Source organism: Heptranchias perlo, chromosome 7, assembly GCF_035084215.1.
Source record: "Heptranchias perlo isolate sHepPer1 chromosome 7, sHepPer1.hap1, whole genome shotgun sequence".
In the NCBI taxonomy this organism is placed as follows: Eukaryota; Metazoa; Chordata; class Chondrichthyes; order Hexanchiformes; family Hexanchidae; genus Heptranchias; species Heptranchias perlo.
Window position 1 is genome coordinate 68,275,531 of NC_090331.1, and position 25,732 is coordinate 68,301,262.

The window sequence follows — 25,732 nt, forward strand, 5'->3', positions numbered from 1 at the left end:
GCATTTTACCTTTAATACAATAGCCCTTAGCTTTTACAACAAACCTCTTACACAGCAGTTTATTAAACACTTTTTCAAAAGTCCAAATATCATATTCAGTGCTAACTTGGTTTGAACACTTGGTACTTTCCTTGATGATAGACAAAGGGACTGTATTTCATCTATTGCCTTGGCTTTTATTAATTAATTAAAATCATGAAGTGAGGCAGAGAAACTAGTCACAATGGAAAACTCTGTTGGAGGCAATAATCGTGGCTGTTCATGACAACAGGTTTTGCATTCACAAAGATTTTAGAAAATACTTTGGATAAACATTTTTTTGAAAAAGAAACCATTGAAGTTCATGGTATAACCTTCCCCTATGACATTCTAGGAAGATGTACACCAGAGGTATGGTACTGAGTCATGCAGCCAGGAGTGTCCCAGGGTTAATTTGGTCTCTCCTGGGTTAAATGATCTCAGCTGCAGCAGCACTACAATTGGCCTCAGTGCCACTTGGTGAGGTAAGGGAAAAATTGAATGAATAATGGGGTGCACTACACATACGATGCAGAAAGATAGTTACATACAAAGAAGGAAACACTTGATTGGTTTGATACATACCTTAGATTTTTTTTAAAGAGATAGATTCCAACCTCTTTTCCTCTTAGGCCAATTATTATTTGGACGGAACCAGGACATGTGAAGAACAATTAAAGAGTGACTACACTTTTAAGTTACAAGATTTTTGTAAAATGAAAATTATTGGCTCTTACCTCTTGTAAAATTTTTTGAGCATCTTCCTGGGTTTCAAAGGTAATAAACCCATACCTAAAGGAAAGTACGGGCAGAAATGTCAACACATTAATCTAGATGTATTTCTGACAAATTTAAGGAGTTCTTACAGGAAAAATGATGCAGATCATTGATATCTGACAGTAATGCAAATTTATTTTAAAATTTTAATTTTAGGTCAGTTAAAAATTGTTATAACTACTGTAATGGATAATAAAAAGTAGTGATGGCAAAAATGAATTGCTATTGGCATAAAATCTTTTTAAAAAGACTCAGAAGATGAAACATTGTTCTTATAAAATTTCTTATGACTAGTTTTAAAATCACATTTTCCCAAGCTATCCCAGTTGTAAGCTTTTTTCCAGAGCTTCTTCAAATGTTTACTTCCCCCAAATAAGTATGGTCTTCATTTGTTATGTAATTTCAACATCCTTGGACAATATTCTGCCATTGAACAAAAGAAAACACTTGGGACACTGTTGATTAAAAAGTTTGACAGTATACATTTGGTCAGGTAATCTTCCACACTCCCATTTTATATAAGAGGCTTGCTTTGAATCACACCTCAATTTTTGACGAATAACAAAAAAAAACAAGCTCAAACAGAAACAAAAGACATGATGAGAAAGAGTTTTGTATTCATTTTAATCACTGGAAAATTAGGTATGTTGTGAATTGGCCAAGCTGATCTGCATATACAAATTCTCTGATCTGCATTCATCGAGTAAGACTGCACCAAATTTACCCTTTTATTTCCTAAGCATTCAATCTCCACATATAAAATCTAAGTAGTCTTAATACCAAAAGTGGGTAACTATCACCTAATGTTAGCCAGCGTCCTCTTCTACTGTCAAGTCCAAGATAAATAAAACTGTCCCTGAAATTCTACGGTCCCAACTCTGCCAGTTAAGTGTGGCGGAGTGGGACTCCAGCATTGACAGATGCTGACCCTGTCCAAAATTGTGGGAATGGTGTCATTATCATAGTTAGAGTGGGCCTGTACAGGCACATCAGAGGCATCCATTCCAACAGTAATGCAAAAATCAGTGTGGCACTATGTCATGAAGAAATCATTTAAGGACCTAAGAATTTCAGAAAGGTTCTGTCCTCTTCTGTGATTAAAAAAGGCCAAAGAACATAATCAATCCCCTCCTTGTGAAGTTCTGGGGACTTTACAAGGGCCTTCACAGAACTGACACCAGCTCTCAGCTAGCAAAAGTTCTGCTGAGGGCGTAATGAATAGAATTCCATGGGAGGCCCGGATGGAGGTTTTGCCCATTCCCCCCTCTCACACCAGATTTTGCTGGACCTCCTAAACTGGATGGAATCCCAGTATAACCGGATTCAGCCACAAATTTCTGACCCCTCGGCAAATATCAAGTATTCCACCCTCTCAAGTTTTGGGGCCAGTATCTCCGTCCCATTTATACTATGTGGCAGATTTAATGAGGATGTGTGGCATTCACATATGTGCAGTTTCTTTCAAGTAGTGTAGGTGATTTTACACTGCAGAGCACTGTTTACATGCAGTTAATGCAATGATGCTGGAAGAATGCCCACACACACCAGCAATGCCAAACACATATTCCTGGCCTCTACAGGCAGGTAGACAACTCAAGATTATCTGTGGTTAGACCATCCCAAATGGTGTTACTCAATGTTGTTTATGTTTGTTAGTACTTGCAGTTTAGGTCAAAGGAAAGTAAATATTACGTTCCAGGAAGTTGTTGCTACCTCCAGTGATGGGTCACCGTCAAGGCTGAAAAGAATAAGGTAAATCAGGAAGTAATTAATAGATGCTACAAAGCTTGGGTTTTAAAACTCTAAAGGCTGTAGGAGAAAGGAAAGAGTGAGGGAGATAAGGAATTGCAGTGCTCTGGTCCTCAGAATGCATGAGTTACTCGAGTGGGAGACAGTGGAACGAGTTTCATTTCAAAACAGTAGGGTGGAGGAAAAGGGTGAAGAACATTGTATTTAGAACCAAAAAGGAACAGAAGAAGAAAGGCAAGGAAGACTGCAAAAGAAAAGATGTTAGAAACAGATTGCCTATCAGACAAAAAGCTTTTTCCTGCATCAAGTCCAGAATAGTAAAAGAATCACAAGAAGAGCTTCTTCAGATAAATCAGCAGTATTCAAGTGTTTGAGCAGACTTGGGCATAACAAAGTGTTTTGTTGAGAGAAGAAACATTTGGCACAATAGAGGAAAATACACTTCTTGGAGGGCAACTTCAGCAATTGAGATGTGGAAGTTCTACTTGAGATCAAAAATGTCAATAGATGAAGACCAAGACCAAAAATCTAGCAGTTGGCTAGATTTATGAAAAACATTAACAATTTTCATCGCTTCACTAAGTAAATGGAAAAGATCAAGATGTAATGGTAAGCTACTGCACTTTAGAGGACTGGAGGTTGTGAGCATTCATGGATATGCAATCTGCAGGAAAGTGATAAATGTAGAGCGGAATCATCAACAGAAGAGTGGATGAGGTTGGAAAATGAGCAGAGGAGTTCAATGATATAAAGGAGGAATAGAGAAAGGACAGAGATACAGGGAACTCTTGAGTTAATAGAAAATCAAATATCCATGAATATAGCTTTGGTGATGCACCAAATGATTCTGACTTACTTACAAAAATGCATGGTAATGGGCACTGTCAAAAGCATTTGGCGATCAAAGGCCATTGATAATTCATCAAAGCAATCAAGATTTTAACAAAATTAGGAGTGAAACCTTCTGTAGCAGCCAAAATAACATCAATTTTGGCACTGGCCAAAGTCATTTACGACATTCTCTGTGACTGTGGTGCATTATACTTTGTTGTCGTTCTCAACCTCTCTGCAGCCTTCGACAATCACACCATCTTCCTCCAACACCTCTCCTCCATTATCCAGCTGGGTGGGATTACTCTTGCATGGTTACATTCTTACTTATCCGATTGAAGCCATAGCATCCTTATTAATGGCTTCTGCCCCTGTACCATTCGGATCCATCCTTTGGCCCCTTCTCAACCACACGCTGTCCTGTGGCAATATCATCCATAAAAATGGGTTCAGCTTCCACATGTATGCTTGACACCCAGTTCTACCTGTCTACCATCTCTCTTGATCCTTCAATTGCCTCTGTGCTATCAGATTGCTTGTCCAACATCCACCCTTGGACGAGCACTAATTTCCTCCATCGAAACATTGGGAATAACGAAGCCTTTGTCTTCAGCCTCCAACACAAACTCTGTACCCTTTCCACCGACTCTATCCAACTCACCAGAAAAATATATCAAACATGATTACAACCTCGACGTCCCATTCAACTCTATATCCTCCCCATCGCAAAGACTGTCTAGTTCCACCTCAGTAACATTATCTGCCTTCACCAATACCTAAGCCCATCTGCTCCTGACGCCCTCATTCGCGGCTCTGTCGCCTCTAGCCTCAATTACTCCAATCCCCTCCTGGCTGGCTTCCCATCTTCCACAAACTCCAGAGCTTTGCTGCCTGTATCCTATCCTGCACCAAGTCCCACTCACCAATCACCCGTTCTCACCAACATCTGTTGGCTCCTGATTCACCAATGCCTTAAATCCTCATGTTTAATTCCCATCATGTTCTCGCCCTCCCCTACTTCTGTAACTGTTACCAGCTCTGCAATTCCTCCTTCCCAAACTCTTCATTCCTCACTCCAGCCTACTGTACTTTCTCCCACCCTTCACCCCACTGTTGGCGGGTGTGCTTTGAGCTACCTAGGCCCCACTCTGGAATTCCTTTCTAAGCCCCTCCTTTCAAGACCTTACTAAAAATCCACCTCGTTGACCAAACTTTTGGTAACCCGCCTCATCTTTCCTTCTTTGGATCAGTATCTGTTTTCCCTTGTGCCTCTGAAGTGCAAAAGAACTAGCTGAGCCAGGTATGGCAGCAAAAAATTCTCAAAAATACTTCAGCGTAATAGTTTATAAAACCTCAATAGAAAAAACTGTCAAGTAGGTTTACTGGTTTATGTAAATATGACCGGCATTAGGCTTAAACAAAAGGAAATGGAAATAAGAGCAATGGTTTGTTTATTGCAATATTTAGACAACTATCGCAACTAAGTATTTAGAAAGGACTATTGTTAGGAATGTTTCTTGCTAATTAAGAGATGAAAGAGAGGATAGAAGAATTGGAGGCTTCAGTCCATATGCTCATAGAGATTAATGAGTTAAAGATTCATTGATAAGTACCGGTAAACCCACACGCCTTTGGATGGGTACATCTGTGGGGAAGATGCTGGTCAAAAGGCTAAGAAGATGGGTGCCATGCTGGCATTCAGTGCCTGAAATTATGTCATCTGGTACTAATATACAAATGCTTCATGAAATTCCTCTCAACTATTTGAATGGGAACATGGGTTGGAGCATTAAACCGTTCACCATAGATAGGTTACCTGCTAAAATAGTGCAAAGAAATTTCAAATAAATGTGCTAGATGCCCATATGCTGAAATGTCACGTTGTAATTTTATGGATGTTGTCTCCAAAGACCACCATTTTAAAGCATTTTCAGCTTTTACGTTTATCGCAAAATCTTCAAATGAGCGTTTCAGGCAACAATGCATCCAGCAGGTTTAGTTCTACAGGGTCTCATGAACAGTCTTCTATCAGGTACCATAAAATACCTGCTTTGGATCTGCTTATAGCATTGAGGCTGAATGATGTGACTCTTATGACAGCAGGTGGGAGGATTCAAGCTGCAGAGTTCTCAAAATATCTAATTTTAGCAATGATTATGCCCCTATGGAATTCAGCAGCTTTGGCTGTAACTGCAACTTTTCTGTTTTGGAGGAAATCCTGTCTTGCTGAAAATTTCTCTTAAGTGCCGTCCACGTAGTTTCTTGAGTGCAAGGGCTCGCCAGCCAATCATCCGAATTACAGATCATGGTGTAGGTGCTATATATATGGAATGGCACTTTGTGAGCACTCTACCAAATGATGTGAAACTGATTAGAATGGTAATGAATTTCCACTACTATCAACCGAAGTAATTTCTGCAGCCTCAAATCCTAGCATGAAAGTATGTGGCCTTGAGGTCCATAGGCATTATCCTGTGTTCTAAGATATATCTTAAACCAAATGTTATAGTGTTACCATCTTTAATATTTTCATCAAAATGAGGTCCAAAACATGTTGAAATTATGCAGTGCTTTGGTTATATTTCTAAAGTCAAAAGCATCTTAGTATGAGCATCTCTGAATTTCCCAACCCACTTCCATGCAGGAGATATAGCATTATCTCACATACCTTAAGAATCATCCAAATGGAGACAGATGCTAGCATTATCAAAGGATAGCATTGTGCAAAATTTTACGTATAAATTTGGCCCAATGGACCAGATAGGATAGGATGCCAGCCTCATTTATAGAGCTTTTTTTAAATTCATTCAAGGGATGTGGGCGTCGCTGACAAGGCCAGCATTTATTACCCATCCCTAATTGCCCTTGAGAATATGGTGGTGAGCTACCTTCTTGAACCACTGCAGTCCACGTGGTGATGGTTCTCCCACAGTGCTGTTAGGTAGGGAGTTCCAGGATTTTGACCCAGCGACGATGAAAGAACGGCAATATATTTCCAAGTCGGGATAGTGTGTGACTTGGAGGGGAACATGCAGGTGGCGTTGTTCCCATGTACCTGCTGCCCTTGTCCTTCTAGAGTCGTAGAGTCATAGAGTTATACAGCACGGATAGAGGCCCTTCGGCCCATCATGTCCGCGCCGGCCATCAGCCCTGTCTACTCTAATCCCATATTCCAGCATTTGGTCCGTAGCCTTGTATGCTATGGCATTTCAAGTGCTCATCCAAATGCTTCTTGAATGTTGTGAGGGTTCCTGCCTCCACAACCCTTTCAGGCAGTGAGTTCCAGACTCCAACCACCCTCTGGGTGAAAAAGTTCTTTCTCAAATCCCCTCTAAACCTCCCGCCTTTTACCTTGAATCTATGTTCCCTTGTAAAACATTTTACGATAATATTATTTTGGAAACAATATCCAACTGAACTGCATCAAATTCGTTTGCAAACTCCGAGTTTCTGAAGAAAGTAAATTAATAAGAACAATTAATTGCGATGGCCGGGAATCGAACCCGGGTCAACTGCTTGGAAGGCAGCTATGCTCACCACTATACCACCATCTAGGTGGTAGAGGTCACAGGTTTGGGAGGTGTTGTCAAAGAAGCCTTGGCGAGTTGCTGCAGTGCATCCAGTGGATGGTACACACTGCAGCCACGGTGATCCGGTGGTGAAGGGAGTGAATGTTTAGGGTGGTGGATGGGTGCCAATCAGGCGGGCTGCTTTGTCCTGGATGGAGTCGAGTTGCTTGAGTGTTGTTGGAGCTGCACTCATCCAGGCAAGTGGAGAGTATTCCATTACACTCCTAACTTGTGCCTTGTAGATGGTGGAAAGGCTTTGGGGAGTCAGGAGGTGAGTCACTCGCCGCAGAATACCCAGCCTCTGACCTGCTCTTGTAGCCACAGTATTTATATGGCTGGTCCAGTTCAGTTTCTGGTCAATGGTGACCCCCAGAATGTTGATGGTGGGGGATTCAGCGATGGTAATGCCGTTGAATGTCAAGGGGAGGTGGTTAGACTCTCTCTTGTTGGAGATGGTCATTGCCTGGCACTTGTCTAGCATGAATGTTACTTGCCATTTATCAGCCCAAGCCTGGATGTTGTCCAGGTCTTGCTGCATGCGGGCATGGACTGCTTCTTTATATGAGGGGTTGCGAATGGAACTGAACACTGTGCAATCATCAGCGAACATCCCCATTTCTGACCTTATGATGGAGGGAAGGTCATTGATGAACCAGCTGAAGATGGTTGGGCCACAGACACTGCCCTGAGGAACTCCTGCAGCAATGTCCTGGGGCTGAGATGATTGGCCTCCAGCAATCACTACCATTTTCCTTTGTGCTAGATGTGACTCCAGCCACTGGAGAGTTCTCCCCCTGATTCCCATTAACTTCGGGGCTCCTTGTGCCACACTCGGTCAAATGCTGCCTTGATGTCAAGGGCAGTCACTCTCACCTCACCTCTGGAATTCAGCTCTTTCGTCCATGTTTGGACCAAGGCTGTAATAAGGTCTGGAGCTGAATGGTCCTGGTGGAACCCAAACTGAGCATCGGTCAGCAGGTTATTGTTGAGTAAGTGCTACTTGATAGCACTGTTCATCACTTTGCTGATGATTGAGAGTAGACTGATGGGGTGGTAATTGGCCAGATTAGATTTGTCCTGCTTTTTGTGGACAGAACATACCTGGGCAATTTTCCATTGTCGGGTAGATGCCAGTGTTATAGCTGTACTGGAACAGTTTGGCTAGAGGCGCAGCTAGTTCTGGAGCACTCGTCTTCAGCACTACAGCCAGGATATTGTCGGGGCCCATAGCCTTTGCTGTATCCAGTGCACTCAGCCATTTCTTGATATCAAGTGGAATGAATTGAATTGGCTGAAGACTGGCTTCTGTGATGGTGGGGATATCGGGAGGAGGCCGAGATGGATCATCCACTCTGCACTTCTGGCTGTGGAAATATAATTGTTTACTCCAGTTGCCCAGTGCCTTGAATTCTTTTTACTAGGGAAATTAGGAGTAAAGCAAAACAAAATAGAACTTTTTTTTTTAAACCATAAGGTAAGTTTGTGAAATAATTTACTCAGAAAGGCCAGTAAAGCTGTGACTATTTCCAACGGCACAGAGAATGCTAAGGACATTTAGTAGAAGTTTTTAACAATGTGAAACATTTCATTAGGGTAAATAAGGAAAGACTATTTCTTCCAGTTGGGGTATCAGTGACATGGGATCATCAATTTAAAACTAGAGGAGTTAAGAAGAGATTTATTTATGAAGAGAATTGTTACAGCAAGGAATGCTTTTCCATTGAGAGAACTTGAGGCAAAGGCCATTGCACCTTTTAGAAAAAAAGTGGGTAAACATTTCAAACAAAGGAATATGCATGACTATGAAGAGACAGCGGGATTAGTTTGGATAGCTCCAGAAAACATTGGGCCAAATGGTCTCCCTTTTGTGCTACACATTTCACTGGTTCAATGATAGCATATTGGCTTTGAGTCAATTAAGTGATAATTGCACAATCCAGCACTCCCAGGAAGTGCAACACATGATTTTCCAAAACGTAGGTCCCGTGAGCATTGCTCCCTGCTGGCAGTGCCGAATTGTGCAATCACCCCTTTTAATGTGTTTCTAGAAACAAAAAGGATTGAGGAATATGGTGAATAGGTGTGATTAAACTCTGAAAAGGAGATAGGCTTGCAGGTCCTAAAGACGTTTTCCTGTTCCTAAAAATTCTTCTGATCCTGCAGGATATATGGCTCCAGTTAGGATGTCACGTGGATTGTAGAATGATGGTGGAGTGGTGGATCTTTACTTTTCAGAGATATTCCTTCTCAAAACAGGCACAATGGGCAGAATGGCCTCTTCTTGTTTGATAATTTCAATGACTCTTTAGTATCCAAATGTTACTATTCAGTCTACTCCGAAAGCTGCCAACAACTGTCCAGGTACATCACTCAGCACCAATGGATGCTCAAATGTCTTGTGCTGTAACAACATGTAAAAACCATGCCTTATTTGAAGCAAAGTTCTACATGGCTAAGAATATAGACTCAAAAGACATCTTTAAAATAGCTTATGTGAGAAAAGTCCTTGATCACTTTTCACAATACTTGCAGGAGTGGTGTTAGTTAAAAAAAATTCCTCAAAAGATCAATCCAAGGCTAGATTTTCCATCCATTGACTATGAATGAATAGAAATTCTATTTAATCAGTACAGGAACTTAGGCACAGAATTACCCTGACTGCATTATTTGCTCGTGCTGAGATTTACATCAACTGTTTATCAAGCAAAAAATGGACTTCTGAACCAGCGTGGAAAGTGGCTTAACCAATGCAAACATTTTGAACTTCAGTGTACTGCTGATGTTGAAGTGGAGATGTGCTTCTTGGGGGTACCAAAAGTCAAGGCCTCCTTAAATAAAACTAGGTGATCTCCCATGGCACCATTACAAGTGAATCAGAAGATACTTTGTTTTATAAATACAGAAGTGTTATCCTATGTAACACACAGATTACTGTAACACCAGTAAAAAAAAATTGCCCAACAAAACCTGAAAGAAAACAGAAATATTGCAACCCATGAAGTGTCCAGTCGCTAGGAAGGGCTCAACCCTATGCACACAAGACCACTCTGTTTGGAAGCGCAAAAAATTGGGCGTATTAAAAATACAGTGGGAAGGCTTGCACAGTAACAAGACTTAGGACCAAAGTAAAAATATTTGTTAATTAATGCTAAGTTACCAGGGTTGGAGGTCACCTGGGTGGGGCCTGATGCCACACATGCATGTTGGGACCTAATTTCAAGCAGGATAAAATATGGGGGGAAAAAGCGCAAACAAACATAGTAATATAATACCAATATCCACAAAATCACAGGGAAATAAAAAAAATCATGGGGGAAAATTAGAAAACAATACTTAATATATTTTCCCAGATGTCCAGCGATAGCTACAAATTTGAGCATTTCAACATACTTAACTAACAGACTGTGGTTAGCTGAGCCAAACTGAATGATCAAGCACACAATTAAGGGATAATTTTCTGACTTTGTGCTCAGGCATAGGTGAGGGAGGTGACATGAGGTTCCCTGCCAGGGCATGACATCCTAGGTGTCATGCCTAGGACCTACACAAGGCTTAATTATTTACATAATATTTTCCCAAAACGTTTTGTGAATTAAAAGGAACATTTTTTTTCCAGGGTATGAAGCAAAAATCAAATCATTACCAGTAAATCTGATTTTTGTTCTCTCCCCCCACACCAACCATTCTTGTGGCCTGTATGTGCTGTCAATTATATCACAATTGGTTCTGAATTACGAGCAACTTTGAGCCATGGTCCCATGAATACACAAATCGGCTACAAAATAACATGCCCAGATTATGTTGTTGTTCTTACCAAAATTAATCTGATCACTTCTCATTTCTTGTACTAGTTCAAAGATCCTCTTAAATCATTTTTTAAAAATACAATTAATGTTTAGCCTTCTTGTAGAACCATAACTCAAACACCTTCGGATTCCATTTTCCTCCCCCACTCTGCCTGACCTGACCCGAGTCTGACCGTATTTAGGTAATTTCTCCAGCATGATGTTTTCTGAGCACAGGAATGCCCCTTAAAAGGGGCCTGTACCAAGAAGCGAAGGAGAAAAGTCTACAGTTGCTGCAGGCCTGAGAAGCCTATAGCAGCAGTAATATCCAGCTGCTTCTGGGCCTCCTGACTACTTTCAGAAGAACCCACACTTAGTAGACCTTCTGGCTGATGCCAGTCCTGTTGGCTGTTAAACAAAAAAGGGGACTCATCTTATTGCTGCCCCCAGGACTTGGCTGCCTGAGGAGGTAAGGTAAGCGGTAAGGCCCACTAACTGTAGGGGCCTAGGCTTGGGCATGTGCCAAAGAGAGGCCCAAGAAAATGAGGCAGGAGGCATGGTGATATCATTCGCACTTCATTACCATGTTACGATAATGCTTTGTAGCTTTTGAGGTGTGAGCACCATCCCCCCACCAGAAATACATGTGCAGCACAGAGGGACTCGAAACCCAGTGTCACGGGTCTCCACCCCCTTTTCCTCTATGATGGTCCTGGGAAATAAGTGTTACTTGGTCGCAAAACAATGGAAAATTGGCTCCCTTCAGTCTTCCTCAGCATTCAAAAATTCAATTTTCATGTCCATATAATGCTGTTGACTACACATAACATTTAAACATTCTGCATCGTATCAACAGTGGCACAGAAATCCTTCACTTTTGTGTCAATCGCTATCTTGTTTAACTTCTATTACTTTGGCCATTCAATCTTGTTTGACTAGCATACTCGAAGGTCAATTTCTGGGATGTCTTCTTTAACATTACCTTTAATTTTGTCTTCTTACCATTTAGTTTCAAGATATATATATATATATAAAACTTGTTTGATTTGCTTCCTTAAGTATCTCTTATAATGTCATGTTTGTATCTGCAATCAGTGCTGTATTATTGGTGTACCTTTGGTTGTTTTATCAATTTTTCATTGGCCTTGAATTCACTTTTAAGCATGCAAATGGACTCTCACAATAAATTCAAAAGTATGTATGTTGACAACATTGAGTAATGTAACACTTTTGTTTCACTTTTCTTCTGATCTTTTACCATTTTGTTAACTTATTGGGGCCAATTCTACTGCTACCCCCGAGTAGGTATTAGACAGAGGAAGCGTGTCCGAAGTGCACTCTGCCTGACATGACCTGAACCCACCTGTATTTCTGTGTTCAGGCCATCAGTGCAGGACAAGATTCTTCAGATACAGGCCCACCCCTTGGTAGGGGCCTGCAGCCAGAATTGGAGGCAGAAATCTAGCCACTTATGCAGGCCTAAGAGCGGTACAGACTGCTGTCCAAAAGTGACAATCAGTAGGCCTGCAGCGCCGAAAATTGATAGGGAACCTGGGGAAAAAGTCATTTACCTTTTAGGGTCCTTCATGGTCTTGCTGCCTGCCCCAGATCATCCAATCTAAGCGGGACTGAGCGAAAGGCCTAACATCCTGCATTTGGGTGCACAATACAGCATACCTGTAGGAAATGAGGTGGGAGGTACCATTAGGTCCCTCCCACCTTAGTTGCAGAGCAGCCATATGCTTGCACCTGCTCTACTTGAGTCATCAAGGGTCTCCTCATCTTTTTCATCTGCTTTGAAGCCAGGAACTGAGTGCTCCCCGAGTGCATAGCAGAGGAAATTCAGCCCTATTAAACTCTATTAATACTTCCTTTCTTAGCAAAGATTTCTAATAATCCTTATGTTTTCTCATCAGTTCCAAATTTTTGCAGGACATCCATTAATCTTCATTGCTTCACCTTGTCAAACACTTTCTCAATCTATTATGTATAAATATACTTTTCTCTTCTACTGCTTATTAGCACTCATTCCTAAACCAAATATTCTTTTGCACATTTCTTTCCCACTTCTAAAACCAAAATGTACCGTGAGAATTCTCAAATCAGCTTCTTTCTAGTATGATTTTTAGCAGTACGTTCACTCAGTGGTCCGTGAGACTGATGGACTCTATGCCTAAATTGGAATGTTATCTTTGTATTAAAAAGTGAAGATCATTCTAAAGGCACTATTTTTATTCAAAGTACTCACCTATGCTTTACCTGATTAACTTTTTTGTGAACAAATGGAAAGTTTTGTTGCCTGCTGGAGGCACACAAGGTAGCATCACTCTCCCAGACTCCAGTTATGCCACTAACATCCGTTAAAAACAACAAAGCTGCAAATTCAGATCAACCCAGAAGCCAAGAGACCCTCAGACACTACACTACTGGCTAGGGATGCAAAGTAGCTGGATGGTAGTGTCATTTCCTGGAGGCCCTCCAGAATAGTTCTTAGGCCAGTCTGATTCATACCCCATTGTTTCTAATGGAGCCACTTCAGGACATCAATCATCTGTGATGTCAGAGTGACCTGGCAAGCAGGAAGACACAACTTTGTGTACCTCACAGCAGATAAAGAGAAAATGAAATGTGTTTAAAAGAATCAATCAAAATTTTTGTAAGTATGCCATTTCCAGTATAAAATGAGAATTAGAATAAAAAGGAGTCTCCTACATTTACCTTTTCCTTTAACTAGCCAGTAATAGTCAACACACCAAATAATTGATCCTATTATTTTGAACTTCTTCATAAAACATGATTTACTGACCTCTACATATGTAAAATTTCTGAACCAAAATGAGTGGGTTTGGCATTGTCTAATGTAGACAAATCTGAAGAATTCATTTCACATATCTACCATTTCCCAAACCTCATAAAATTCCAACCCAACTTAACTTTTAAAAAACATAAAAGGCCGACAGCCCATTGAAGCTCACCCCTTGAGTCCAAACTCTCCCATCATAACATCAAACTATATTTTGAACATCCCTAATTTTTTTCTCTACTACCCCACCTAGCAAATTGGTCTAAACATTTATCGGTCTATGAGGAAAGAAGTTATTCCTGGTTTACTTCAAGTATCTCAATTTATTTTTCACTGTCTTCTGATCCTACTTTTAAGTTCAATATGCTTTTAAAGGTAACACAAAGATCCGCTGCTTTCAAGTGTTTTATTAGTTTGTTATGTAGATGCCACTACAAAATTACCAATCCCAGACAAATACATACAAAGTTCTATCCAATTCTTTTCTTACCTGTTATTATTTAAAGGATTAATCCAACCATTATGATTCTGTCAAACTGTTTCAATTAAAACATTTCTTTCGTTACTTCTTCAATCTGCCTTTTTCTTGCCCTCTTCCACCATCTGACACTCATTTTAGTTATGGTCACAAACTGACTATTGTATGATTCCCATTCCTTATTACTCTATTTTCTTATGCCGTTTTAAATTCTCTTTAGCTTTAATCTCTTTTTAGACCTCATTATTTAGTCACTATAATTTTAATCATGTACATTTGTCTTGTAATTATGGATGTCGTTTCCACATCCTAAAGTAACTATAACAAAATATTTCCCAGTTCTAGTTTCCATTTAATCTTCCTTAAAGCCATTCTCTTAGGTTTAAAATGTGCTTTTCTGAAATCTTACTCAAGAATACTTCGTGTTGGTACTCTTTTCTTGAACACGAAACCTCAGGAATTTGTCATGTCCTGTACAAGTGTGACACAGAAATAAGCATCACTGAGGATGATCAGCCAGACAAACTCACACAAACTGCATGAGGTAGTGAGCACCTGAGGTTTATTTAACATATGAAGTCTAGGATGCTGGGTGTTTTAAGCTTAGATCTTTAATATTTTAACAAGGAAGGACTAGAAGCCCTCTAATAATTTAATCTATTGACAACTGGAAAAATTCAGTATATATATTTCCCATCAATTGTGCAGACTCCTAAAAATATTTGGTAGGATTGCTGAGAACTTTAATCAAAGTTTTCAATCCCATGTAAATTTCTGACTTCTCAGGTGCATAACAATCAAACAAAGAAGCATCTCTCCCATTAGCCCTTCCTCACACCATTTCTGAGGTGATTAAATTGCTTTTTTATTCAAAGTTTTTTTATACTCACCCTTTAGAAACTCCAGCTCTGTCATTTACTATTTTGACTTCTTTAACTGTTCCATACTGAGCAAAAAATTTTCTTAGATCATTTTCATTTGTCTACGAAAAAAACATATAAAGCTGCCTGAAACACAAATAGCCTTGAATCTACAAACTTCTCTGTTTAGTGAAAATATATTACAACTATTGTATTAGAATGCATAAGAAACTAACTTTAAAATCGATTCCTCCTACAAAAATCCGATTGGGAATGACTGTTCCAAATCTTGGGGCACTGGTTGGATTGTTATTGTTCAGTGGCACTGGGGAAACTGGGTTTGGAGATGGAGATGAAGAATCCATTTGTGGCAGATTAGAATTTTGCTGCTGTAAAAGAAAAGGATTTTTTAAACCATCAACTCACCAAAACTATAACTCATGCCATAATTGATGTAATCAGTTCCTGGAACAAAGTACTGCAAATATATAGTCACTCGCAAGGCTTTTATTTTCATGAGTTTTATAATAGGAGTTTGGAAGAGGGTGGAATTAAGCTGTTTTCAAATCCAAATTTTAAAGGCTATTTCAAAAACTACCATCAAACTCAAGGTGATAAATATTTTATAGAGGCTATGCAACCCTACTATTTTCCTTCTTCCACACAGGTCTCACCAGATCATATACCTTGTGCAGGTCCTCAAGATAGTCCAATGTATTTGTTAATTTACCTTTGTAAACTCCTAATAGATGCAGGGTTACAAATGCTGTCTTTCAAATCTGCCCTCTCCCCCACAAAGCAAGTAGGTCGCTAGAGGCACCTTTTCATGGTGACCGAGCTTAAATTAGAAAGTTAGAAAAACAGGGAACTGAGCATGCATCCCTCCAGTCCAAAGTGTATTTCCCCACTTCATTAATTATCATAAAAACAGCAGCAAAAATGTACTTATTTTTTAAGTTTCTCTGGTTTCTACTTAATCTTTTCCCCCCTTTTAGGAACATAAGAAACATTAACAAGAAAAGGCCATGAGGTCCATCAAAGCTCATCCTCTAGTAGCCTACTCTTCCTTCACATTAAACTGCATTTTGACGATCCCTGTGTGCTTGTCTCTACTAATCACGCCAGCAGGTTATTCTAAATATTTCACTCGTTTTTGATATATATCTATTTTACATTTACTTTTCATTGATTAAAATTTATGTCCTTTGATCCTAATTTCTGGGCTTACTTTGAAAAAAATCAGCTCTAGTCAGGCATTTTACTAGTTTATTATTGTTACTACAAAACTACCAATATCATATGCACAGACACACAAAGTTTTATTCAACTGTTATCTTTTTTTAAAAAGAAACTCCTTTTCTGCCAACCCTTCTTTCTCCTAGCCTCATCCAGTATATTATATGCGTTAGGACCACAGAGAAACCTTGGAAAACAAGTACAGAAGGAGATAGTATATTTGTCCTATTCTTTCCACAATCTGCAATTTGCTTGATTAATGGACTTCACCCAATTAATTAAAATTTCTTGAAGAAAATCATTAACTACAGGTAAAGCCTCAAAGATGATAAAAGTCAGAAATCCCTTCTATCCCTAAAATAATGTAGCAAAATTCTAAGAAATTGGTATATTGCAATTTACTTTATTAGTCTGAACAGTTAAGGATAGGGTGACTGAACACCTCGAGAATTTTCAGTTCATTAGAGAGAGAGCCAGCATGGATTTGTGAAAGGTAGGTCGTGCCTGACAAACCTGATTGAATTTTTTGAAGAGGTGACTAAAGTAGTGGACAGGGGAATGTCAATGGATGTTATTTATATGGACTTCCAGAAGGCATCTGATAAGGTCCCACATAAGAGACTGTTAGCTAAGATAGAAGCCCATGGAATCGAGGGAAAAGTACGGACTTGGTTAGGAAATTGGCTGAGCAAAAGGCGACAGAGAGTAGGGATACTGGGAAGGTACTCACATTGGCAGGATGTGACCAGTGGAGTCCCGCAGGGATCTGTCTTGGGGCCTCAATTATTCACAATATTTATTAACGACTTAGATGAAGGCATAGAAAGTCTCATATCTAAGTTTGCCGATGACACAAAGATTGGTGGCATTGTAAGCAGTGTAGATGAAAACATAAAATTACAAAGCGATATTGATAGATTAGGTGAATGGGCAAAACTGTGGCAAATGGAAATCAATGTAGACAAATGTGAGGTCATCCACTTTGGATCAAAAAAGGATAGAACAGGGTACTTTCTAAATGGTGAAAAGTTAAAAACAGTGGCTGTCCAAAGGGACTTAGGGGTTCAGGTACATAGATCATTGAAGTGTCATGAACAGGTGCAGAAAATAATCAAGAAGGCTAATGGAATGTTGGCCTTTATATCTAGAGGACTAGAGTACAAGGGGGCAGAAGTTATGCTGCAGCTATACAAAACCCTGGTTAGACCGCACCTGGAGTACTGTGAGCAGTTCTGGGCACCGCACCTTCAGAAGGACGTATTGGCCTTGGAGGGAGTGCAGCGTAGGTTTACTAGAATGATACCCGGACTTCAAGGGTTAAGTTACGAGGAGAGATTACACAAATTGGGGTTGTATTCTCTAGAGTTTCGAAGGTTAAGGGATGATCTGATCGAAGTTTATAAGATATTAAGGGGAACAGATAGGGCGTAGAGAGAAACTATTTCCGCTGGTTGGGGATTTTAGGAGTAGGGGGCACAGTCTAAAAATTAGAGCCAGACCTTTCAGGAGCGAGATTAGAAAACATTTCTACACACAAAGGGTTGTAGACGTTTGGAACTCTCTTCCACAAATGGCAATTGATACTAGCTCAATTGCTAAATTTAAATCTGAGATAGCTTTTTGGCAACCAAAGGTATTAAGGGATATGGGCCAAAGGCAGGTATATGGAGTTAGATCACAGATCAGCCATGATCTTATCAAATGGCGGAGCAGGCACGAGGGGCTGAATCGCCTTCTCCTGTTCCTGTGTTCCTAGTTGTATACCAGTGGTATTTGCATTAACACAGGCATGTCCATGGGGCATTTGATCCTCCATGTTTGCATTTCTCTTTCTAACAGTCAATCTCATGCTAAACAGTTAAGCTGCCAGCTCTTTTTAAAACTGTTAATCAACTGCTTTTGATGGGTGTATATTCCACATATCTACTATTCTGACGAAACAATTTATTGTGTTCATCAATTCTTAATTTTTCACCCTTTTTCTTAATTCTTTGTTTATACCCTCTGGCTCTCTGATTACAGACTTTTTATTGGCAATTTCTTTCCAAAGTATTCCCATTCTCCAGTCTATCTGAACTCATGTTGCAGCTGCCAAAACAATGGCTGTATGGACTAGTAAATGGACAGACTGTTCCCAAAACTCCAATAATGCTCCCTTTGGCTAGCTGCAAGCCAACATCTCAGCTTCATTATCCTGTCTGATTTCCTCCTACAATCCTTTTAAATTTATATCTCCCTCAAGTGGTTATCTTTGTTATTCTCATTTGAATATATGAATGGCAGAAAGCGATAGCTGTGGAAGACACAAAAACAGCTGCTGCAAAGTTCCATTGCTGACCACATCCCAATGTCCGGGATCAGTTCACTTTACAGTGATGGGCAGACAGGGAGCCCAACTCTGCCTGCCATAGGTACATTATGCAGAAGGGGAGGGGGCAGAAAGCTCCAGCTGATGCAGAATTTAAAAAGCTTGCAATAGCTTAAGGGGCCAGTGTCAATTCCATTGCTCAGGAAAGAAATTCCAGTGCAAAAGACAAGCAGGTACTATTTGATTTATTGTAATTGTATTTTTTTAAACTTATATAAATGATTTGATAATGAAAATATATGTTTTTATAAAGGAAAAGAGAAACAGGCAACCCTCCTGAATGAAATAAGGATCAGAGCTTCTTTGTTGCTGTTTTGCAAAGTAGCCAGTTGCTCTGACGCAGACCAGGAGAACTACTGAAGCAGGTGCAGCAGAAGAGATGCCTGCTTGAAGTTCATGGGAAAAGGCTAGTGATATCACTGGCTCTAGCCATGTCAAGGGAGGTGGCACTAAATGCAGCTTTGTTGCCACCCTGGACAGCAGTGCAATGCTGCAAGAAGTTTAATGACCCAATGAGGGCAGGCAAGGTAACAGCATCTCTCTATCTTTACTGCACTATCATGTGTGCCAGTCCACTCCTCATCTCAGATTTCATGGGATGAAAGAGGCATGCAATGTGCATCGTGGCTTTTCCAGATATCACATACGCATGCACCTCCTTTCACAAGACTCACATGCATGTTAACCCTTCAAATTCTCACTTCACATCTGTTTCCTTATCCTTGTAACATTCCCAGTCCTTTGACACTTGGAATGCACAGAATGCCATGAGAAGTACAGGCCTGTCTGCATCCTACTTGCAGGGCAAGGTGGCACTTAATGCCCGAGTCACCACCAGATGTGACCTGATTGTAGGCATCTGACATACTTCAAGGAAACGGTAGTGGAACTCTTAGGAGACACAGAGTGTTGCCTGCCAAGGACAGAGAAGTCACAGAGCCAGTGCCAACTGTAGGCACTTCGTTTCAATGTCTTTCTTTTCGATTGCCTGCTGCAGCAGCAGTCTACCTCCATTCAATTGAATTCTTGTACCTACTACAATTTAGGATTTCTCTGCCAGTGACCCATTATAACCTCTCTAAATAAATCAAATGCGAAGGAGAGGAGAAGGATGTGCCTGACCACTCAACTTCAAGGTCATGGCTTGTAAACTTACTCACGCCATCATTTGCTCTCTCGCTCTCCCCAATTCACCAACCCAAAGAGATTTAGCCTCGGGAAATAGCAGGGATAAGGATATTGCACTGGGTGGATCACAATGCATGAAGAAAAATGAGAAATGGGTAATGGAGGAGGAGCTTGCTAGGTCTAAGTGCAAGCTCGGGAGTCCTTGGCTGAAAACTCTGGGGACTCAGATCTCAGGTCCCGCTACAAATTGGATGCTCGCCAAGTATCACACCTACGTGTGAGGCAGTAAGGACAACCCCCAGCTGATGCCGATTGCAGGAATCATGATAAGAGTCCATTGACACCCTATGTGCCTACATAAGGGAAATCTCATAACTGCAAGGGGCTCTGGAGAGGATGGCAGCTGCAGGCACCTCTGCAGCTATCTGCCCACCATTGGGCCAATTGTTCCGCTGATCACAAACCAGGCGGAACCAGGGTACAGTATCAGTGGCATTGCATGAGTCCTCACATAATGGTGCTCTCTATCAGAATAGCAGCACATGGGTTCTCTCCAGTCAGCCTCATCAGATGCCTCCACTTGTGGAAAAGAGGATGCAGGGCTAGGCAGCCACAGCTAAAACTCAGCCTGTTGCAGGCATATCCCAGGACTGAGCTGCCATGAGACAAGGACCAGAAATTGGCATTTTCAACTCTAGTAATTAGATAAATGGTTAGACCCCGTTCGTTCTTTTGAACAATTGAAAATTGTACTTGGATACATCCGTATTTAGTTAATAATTTTTTTTCTATTGAGGATTTTATAACATTTTAAGAACACAGAAGAAGCTGTCAGTTCCAATAATAATGAACATTTCTCTCTTGTCAATGTCAGATCAAGAACAGTTGGCTCCTATCTTTTGAGTTTGTTGCTTCACATTTTCTAAATCAATCTGATTTTAAGAATTCTGAACCCAGCCATACTGCAAATTGTACTTTGAGTAGGCAACACCATCTTGTTAGTAACACATTTTCCCTCTGTCCTGCTGTTACTTCCAGGATTTTGACTATCTTAACACTTAAAGCGCTGGCCACAAGGCAGTCAATCAAAATCTACGTGTGCACTTGTTTCTTGTTCTACAATTTTTTTTATTACTGTTTATTAATAATTTCCCAATCTCTGTTCCCAACTTGTTCAGTTTGTCTCTAATTAAAACTAGCATTGCCTCAATTTCAATTATTGTTTCCTTCACCTCTCTTTTTGCTCTGTCTAACTAGTTATCCGGAGCCAAGCAACTGATAAATTTGGCATAAAAACAGGAAGTGCTATAAATACACTGAAGATCAGTCAGCGTACAAAAGAAGACAAGGTTATGACATTTTGGGTGTGTAACCCGTCATTGGAATCCAAGATTGAAAGGTAAACAAGCATTTTACTAAATCAAAAGCAAAATACTGCGGATGCTGGAAATCTGAAATAAAAACAGAGAATGCTTGAAAAACTCAGCAAGTGAGGCAGCATCTGTGGAGAAAGAAACAGTTAACGTTTCAGGTTGAAGATCTTTCGTCAGAACTGGAAGATGTTAAAGAGTTGAAGTTTTAAACTTTAACATCTTCTAGTTCTGACAAAAGGTCTTTGACCTGAAACGTTAACTGTTCTGTTCATTTTCTGTTCTAACCTCAGATTTATAGTTTTTCCTTTTTGGAACTTTTAAAAAAAATTTGGAACTTTTGTACCCAGTAAAATTTTATACTATTAAACCTAATTTTACGTCAATAATTATTAAATATTAAGGCACACTTCAACCAGGTTACAGAGATTCATGAGTTCAGGAACAACCAAGCAAGCTATCCAATAAAACTAAATACATTAAAAGAAAAAGAAAAAAAATTAAAAATCAAACCATACCCAGAATTACTAGTTAAGCTCATTCATGGTTGATCTGAATATGCTTAGATTGGCTACAGAATATGAACAACACAGAAAATGGTACATTTGAAAATAAAGTTTCTTTTCTCATTAATACTTATTAGTAATTTAGTAAAATCAAATAACACCAGCAATCCTCATCAATGGGCTTTAAACTAAAGGATACTTATTGTGCAAACACTTTCATTTTGTTTGATTCAAATCGGTTTCAATCACTTAGACCTTAACTGTTCTAAAATGCTAAAGCACACAATATGGATGGGTAGCATTAATTTTTGTTAAGTTTAATTTTGTGAATGTTTTTTAATCTGTCATCTCCAATACATTTCACAGCATTTTATTTACACAAGAAAATTCTACTCAACATTTAAAAATGTGCTTAAGATCAGTACAAGTAAAATACAGATAGAAGGTAAAAATAATAATAATGTTGTGGTGTTTTTGGTCCAACTATTCAAAGAACCTATTGAGGTCTGGTGTGTTGGACAATACCATTCAAAAAAAATTCATTTTTCATTGCATACAGACTGTCCATCCTAACAGTAGTTTGCAATTATACCATGAGTAAAATTAAATTTCTCAACTGTCAGTACACACTTAAACTTTCTTTTAAGGGAAAAAATGAAGAGACCTCTACTTGAGAAAGCAGAGTAGTTTATATAATTCCTACAATTAAACATAATGACAGTAGCAATTTTATATACCTGGTGTTACTTCAGTGCAGTAAGCACATAGAATGATACAGCACAAGAGGCCATTTGGCCCATCATGCCTGTGCCACCTCTTTGAAAGAGCTAACCAATTAGCCCCACTCCCCTGCTCTTTCCCAGCAAATTTTTCCACTTCAAATATTCATCCAATTCCTGTTTACAAGTTATTATTGAATCTGCTTCCACCACCCTTTCAGGCAGTGGATTCCAGATCATAACAACTCGCTGAGTAATTCCCCCCCTCCCCATGTCGCCTTTGGTTCTTTTGCCAATTACCTTAAATCTGTGTCCTCTGGTTACTGGCCTTTCTGCCACTGGAAACAGTTTCTCCTTATTTACTCTATCAAAACCCTTCATGATTTTGAACACCTCTATCAAATTTCCCCTTAACCTTCTCTGCTCTATGGTATAAATTAAAATGTTAGCATTAAAACTCATAAGTTAATTCTGTTACCATCTTGGAACTGGAAAAGTTGTGTAAACCATTAATGAAATGCCTAATATATTTGTACATGTTCTGTTAACATATTTGGAGAAACAGTTGAACTTCTCCGTCACCACGAGAAGCTCTTACCTGCACTCCCAAGAACCATACATAGTTCATTTCAAAAAGTGAATCCACGATTTTCCGTTTTAAAACAAACTTAAACATTTTCCAGGTCTTTTTTTGTTTTGGGTAGAGAAATTACAACTCGCTAAACTTTCTAATTGTTCACACTTTAAAAAAAATCTCCAGAACTCGGTAGAAAAATAAAACTGCTTAAAAAAAAATCACATCTGCCACAAAAAAAAAAATCACAATTGATAACGTTGCTTAATCTTAGCAAAACGTTTATATACATATAAAAAACCAAATCAATCTGGTAGAGTTTTGTTGACTTCGCCCAGTGAGTGAATCGCATTCAAACATAATTACAGGGCTGGAACTCGCGCAGAAGCGCGCGCTCGAAAGCCGTTACTTCGTGCACGCGGCTCTCTCCCCACCTCCTCGCCTCATCCGCAACAACACGATGACTGACCCGACGTCGACCGCGGCCGTGTCTGGTCTGTCTAATTTTTTTCAAAAAATGTGAAATAACATTAACAAAAAAAAACGCGTTACTTTCAATCATTTGTCTCTACAAGTTAAAATAATAGAAATCGGCAAAACGAATCTTGTTTCAACCGTCCCATTATCAACAATCTTTAAAAAAAATCTTAAATTTTGCTCTTCTATTTAATTATTCAAAGCAATTTAAAAAAAAACTTAATGTATATTTATTCAATACCGGTAGTATGTAGTCCGGCCCCGTTGGTTTTTTTTAAAGCGAATCGCAACCCGCCCTCGGCGTCCGAAGGGATCTGACCAAACTGGCGAGAACTGGAACGAGTGCGCCCGCGCAACGGGTTTTGGCGGGAAGCTGCGGAAAGGCGACGCTCGCAAATCCAAAAAAACAAAAACACGAACAAAAAAACAATCCTCCAAACGCTATAGGGACTCGGGACGAGAATGTCGGATGTGCATATTACGGTCGTTAATGTCCAAATCCCACAGTAAATGTCGCCGGGAATGTAAGTCAGCATCAAACAAAAGGGTACCATTGTTTTTTTCCCCGAACTAAATCATAACAACCAAACGGCAAATGGGATTTAATGTGAAAAATTACTAAATCAAACAACGATCGAATTCAAAGTTAGTATCGTTCGAAATGTTATTTCAATCTTAATTGTTAAAATAATACGTTCCTATTACGAAAATGTAAACCCTGACTGAATTTCGCACCTTTCCCTTTCCGCAAATCAAACCTGGTGCACGCGATCTCGTTTAAATAACTTTAAATTCAAAAAGAAATATACCGAAAATGAAATCCTAACACAAAATCTCGGTCCCCGGAACAGCTCCCTTCACACTGGCGTCGAACTAAAGCCGCGGCGTGGCCGTGTTTTGCCGGCACGCCTTCCCAGCCTCGCCCACCTCCAGCCCAAGTTCAGATTTATTAATAGTTGATATATGTATATAGCTGATGAGAGATCGCAGCGCCTGCGATTACAATCCGATTATAATCGGACTGATAACGCTGATCATTGTAGTAGACAATCCCTCCTCAAGTTCATAGAAAACAACTAACCCCGATCCTTCCTGCCACCCCCTAGACCTCCTCTCTCTCCCCCAGAGCTCCACTTGTAGGGCCGCTGCCTTGGCACCACTCACCGCTCCTTCGTTGTCCATCTGCACGGACAGGTCGGCTTCAGTCTTTGGGAGGGGGGGAGGAGGGGGGCACTGACTTTACTCAACGCGCATAAAAGAAGCCCGTTGGTTCCGTGGTTCTGTTTGTTGGCAACTGGCAGCACCTTAAATTACCGGGTTGTACCACATCGCGTCAGTGACCGGGGGCGGTCAAAATCCCCACCGGCTCCACTCACAAACCAAACCAATCAAATCGAGGGGGACTGAGACCGTTTTAAATATTATTAAATATTCAGTGCCAACGATAGCTCATTTGTTTCCAAAGCAAATTTAAGCATCAAGAAACTTTGCATTCAATTAAGAATAAAAATCCGTGCCTTGTAATTTTTATTTTGAAAGTTTTACTTTCCTTAAGTCACAGCGCAACTGTTGCTGTTGTCAATCATCTTGCAGTTCAGTGTTATTTTAAATGACGGGGTCAATCGTCAACTTAATGTGCGGCATTATATTGGATTTTGTATTTGTATGGAAGGGTTGAGGTTGAGAAAGAAAACCCACACCTACCCCGAAGTTTCTGACTGCAGCTAGCCTCGTGCGCTCGTTAGCGGAGGGATTGCAGTTCGCCCATAGAAGAGGGTGCGTGTGGATGAACTTTTGCTCTCACATCACCATTCGTGCGGCTCTGAGCTCCCTTGCCCAGCATTCCTCTGAAGTATCAATTGACGGACAAACTTTCAGTAGGAAATTGAAACGACGTCTTACTCATAATGTATCAAACCATATGAAAAGCACTTTTATAATGCAGCTTGTTTGATTTATTAATTATTGAGTGGTAACATATATCCGACTGACCCAAACAGTACTTGTCCCACTAGTTAATTTTTTTTGTTTTTAAGCGCAATATGCAATTTTAGACTGACAGTATTGACGGGTACATGTGCAAAACCACATGAATAATCAATCCACTGTTTTACAGTGACATGATCTTTTGGCAAAGAGAAAAAAATCAAATGAAAATGGAGATGTAAGTTATGTTTCATGCAATTTTGTCAGCTCAAACTAAATACGTGCAGAATTTACTTTAATAAGGAATTGGGAATTGCTAGCTTGCGGGTCAGAAATGTAGGTACATACTCAAATAATTAGTTTTGTAGGAAAGAAGTGAAGGACGTACAATGCCGCTCAATGTTAACAATACTATTTTTGAACAGATTCAAACATGCAATCCTCAAAGTAACATTTCAAAACATCTTATAGTTTTAAACCAGCTTTGAATGCACTTCAAGATTACAGTGATAATGCATAGTTCATTAATTGAAGGAAATTGGAATCCCAATAGTTATG

General features: G+C 39.9%; 1 protein-coding gene and 1 non-coding gene across 2 annotated transcripts in view; both read right to left on the bottom strand.

Moving 5' to 3' along the window:
- The window catches only part of LOC137323338 (protein boule-like), a 91,535-nt gene extending 76,284 nt beyond the window's left edge, over positions 1 to 15,251 (bottom strand). Inside the window, exons 1-3 of the mRNA XM_067986821.1 lie at positions 15,107 to 15,251; positions 14,901 to 14,992; positions 756 to 810 (exon numbers count right to left, since the gene is read on the bottom strand). Of these exons, the coding sequence (XP_067842922.1) occupies positions 756 to 810; positions 14,901 to 14,992; positions 15,107 to 15,235 (276 nt within the window). The 5' untranslated portion in view covers positions 15,236 to 15,251. The remainder of the gene's footprint in view (positions 1 to 755; positions 811 to 14,900; positions 14,993 to 15,106) is intronic.
- Positions 6,853 to 6,929, bottom strand: trnag-ucc (transfer RNA glycine (anticodon UCC)). The gene has a single exon. It is a non-coding gene; the product is annotated as a tRNA-Gly (tRNA).
- Positions 15,252 to 25,732: the final 10,481 nt, after the last annotated feature.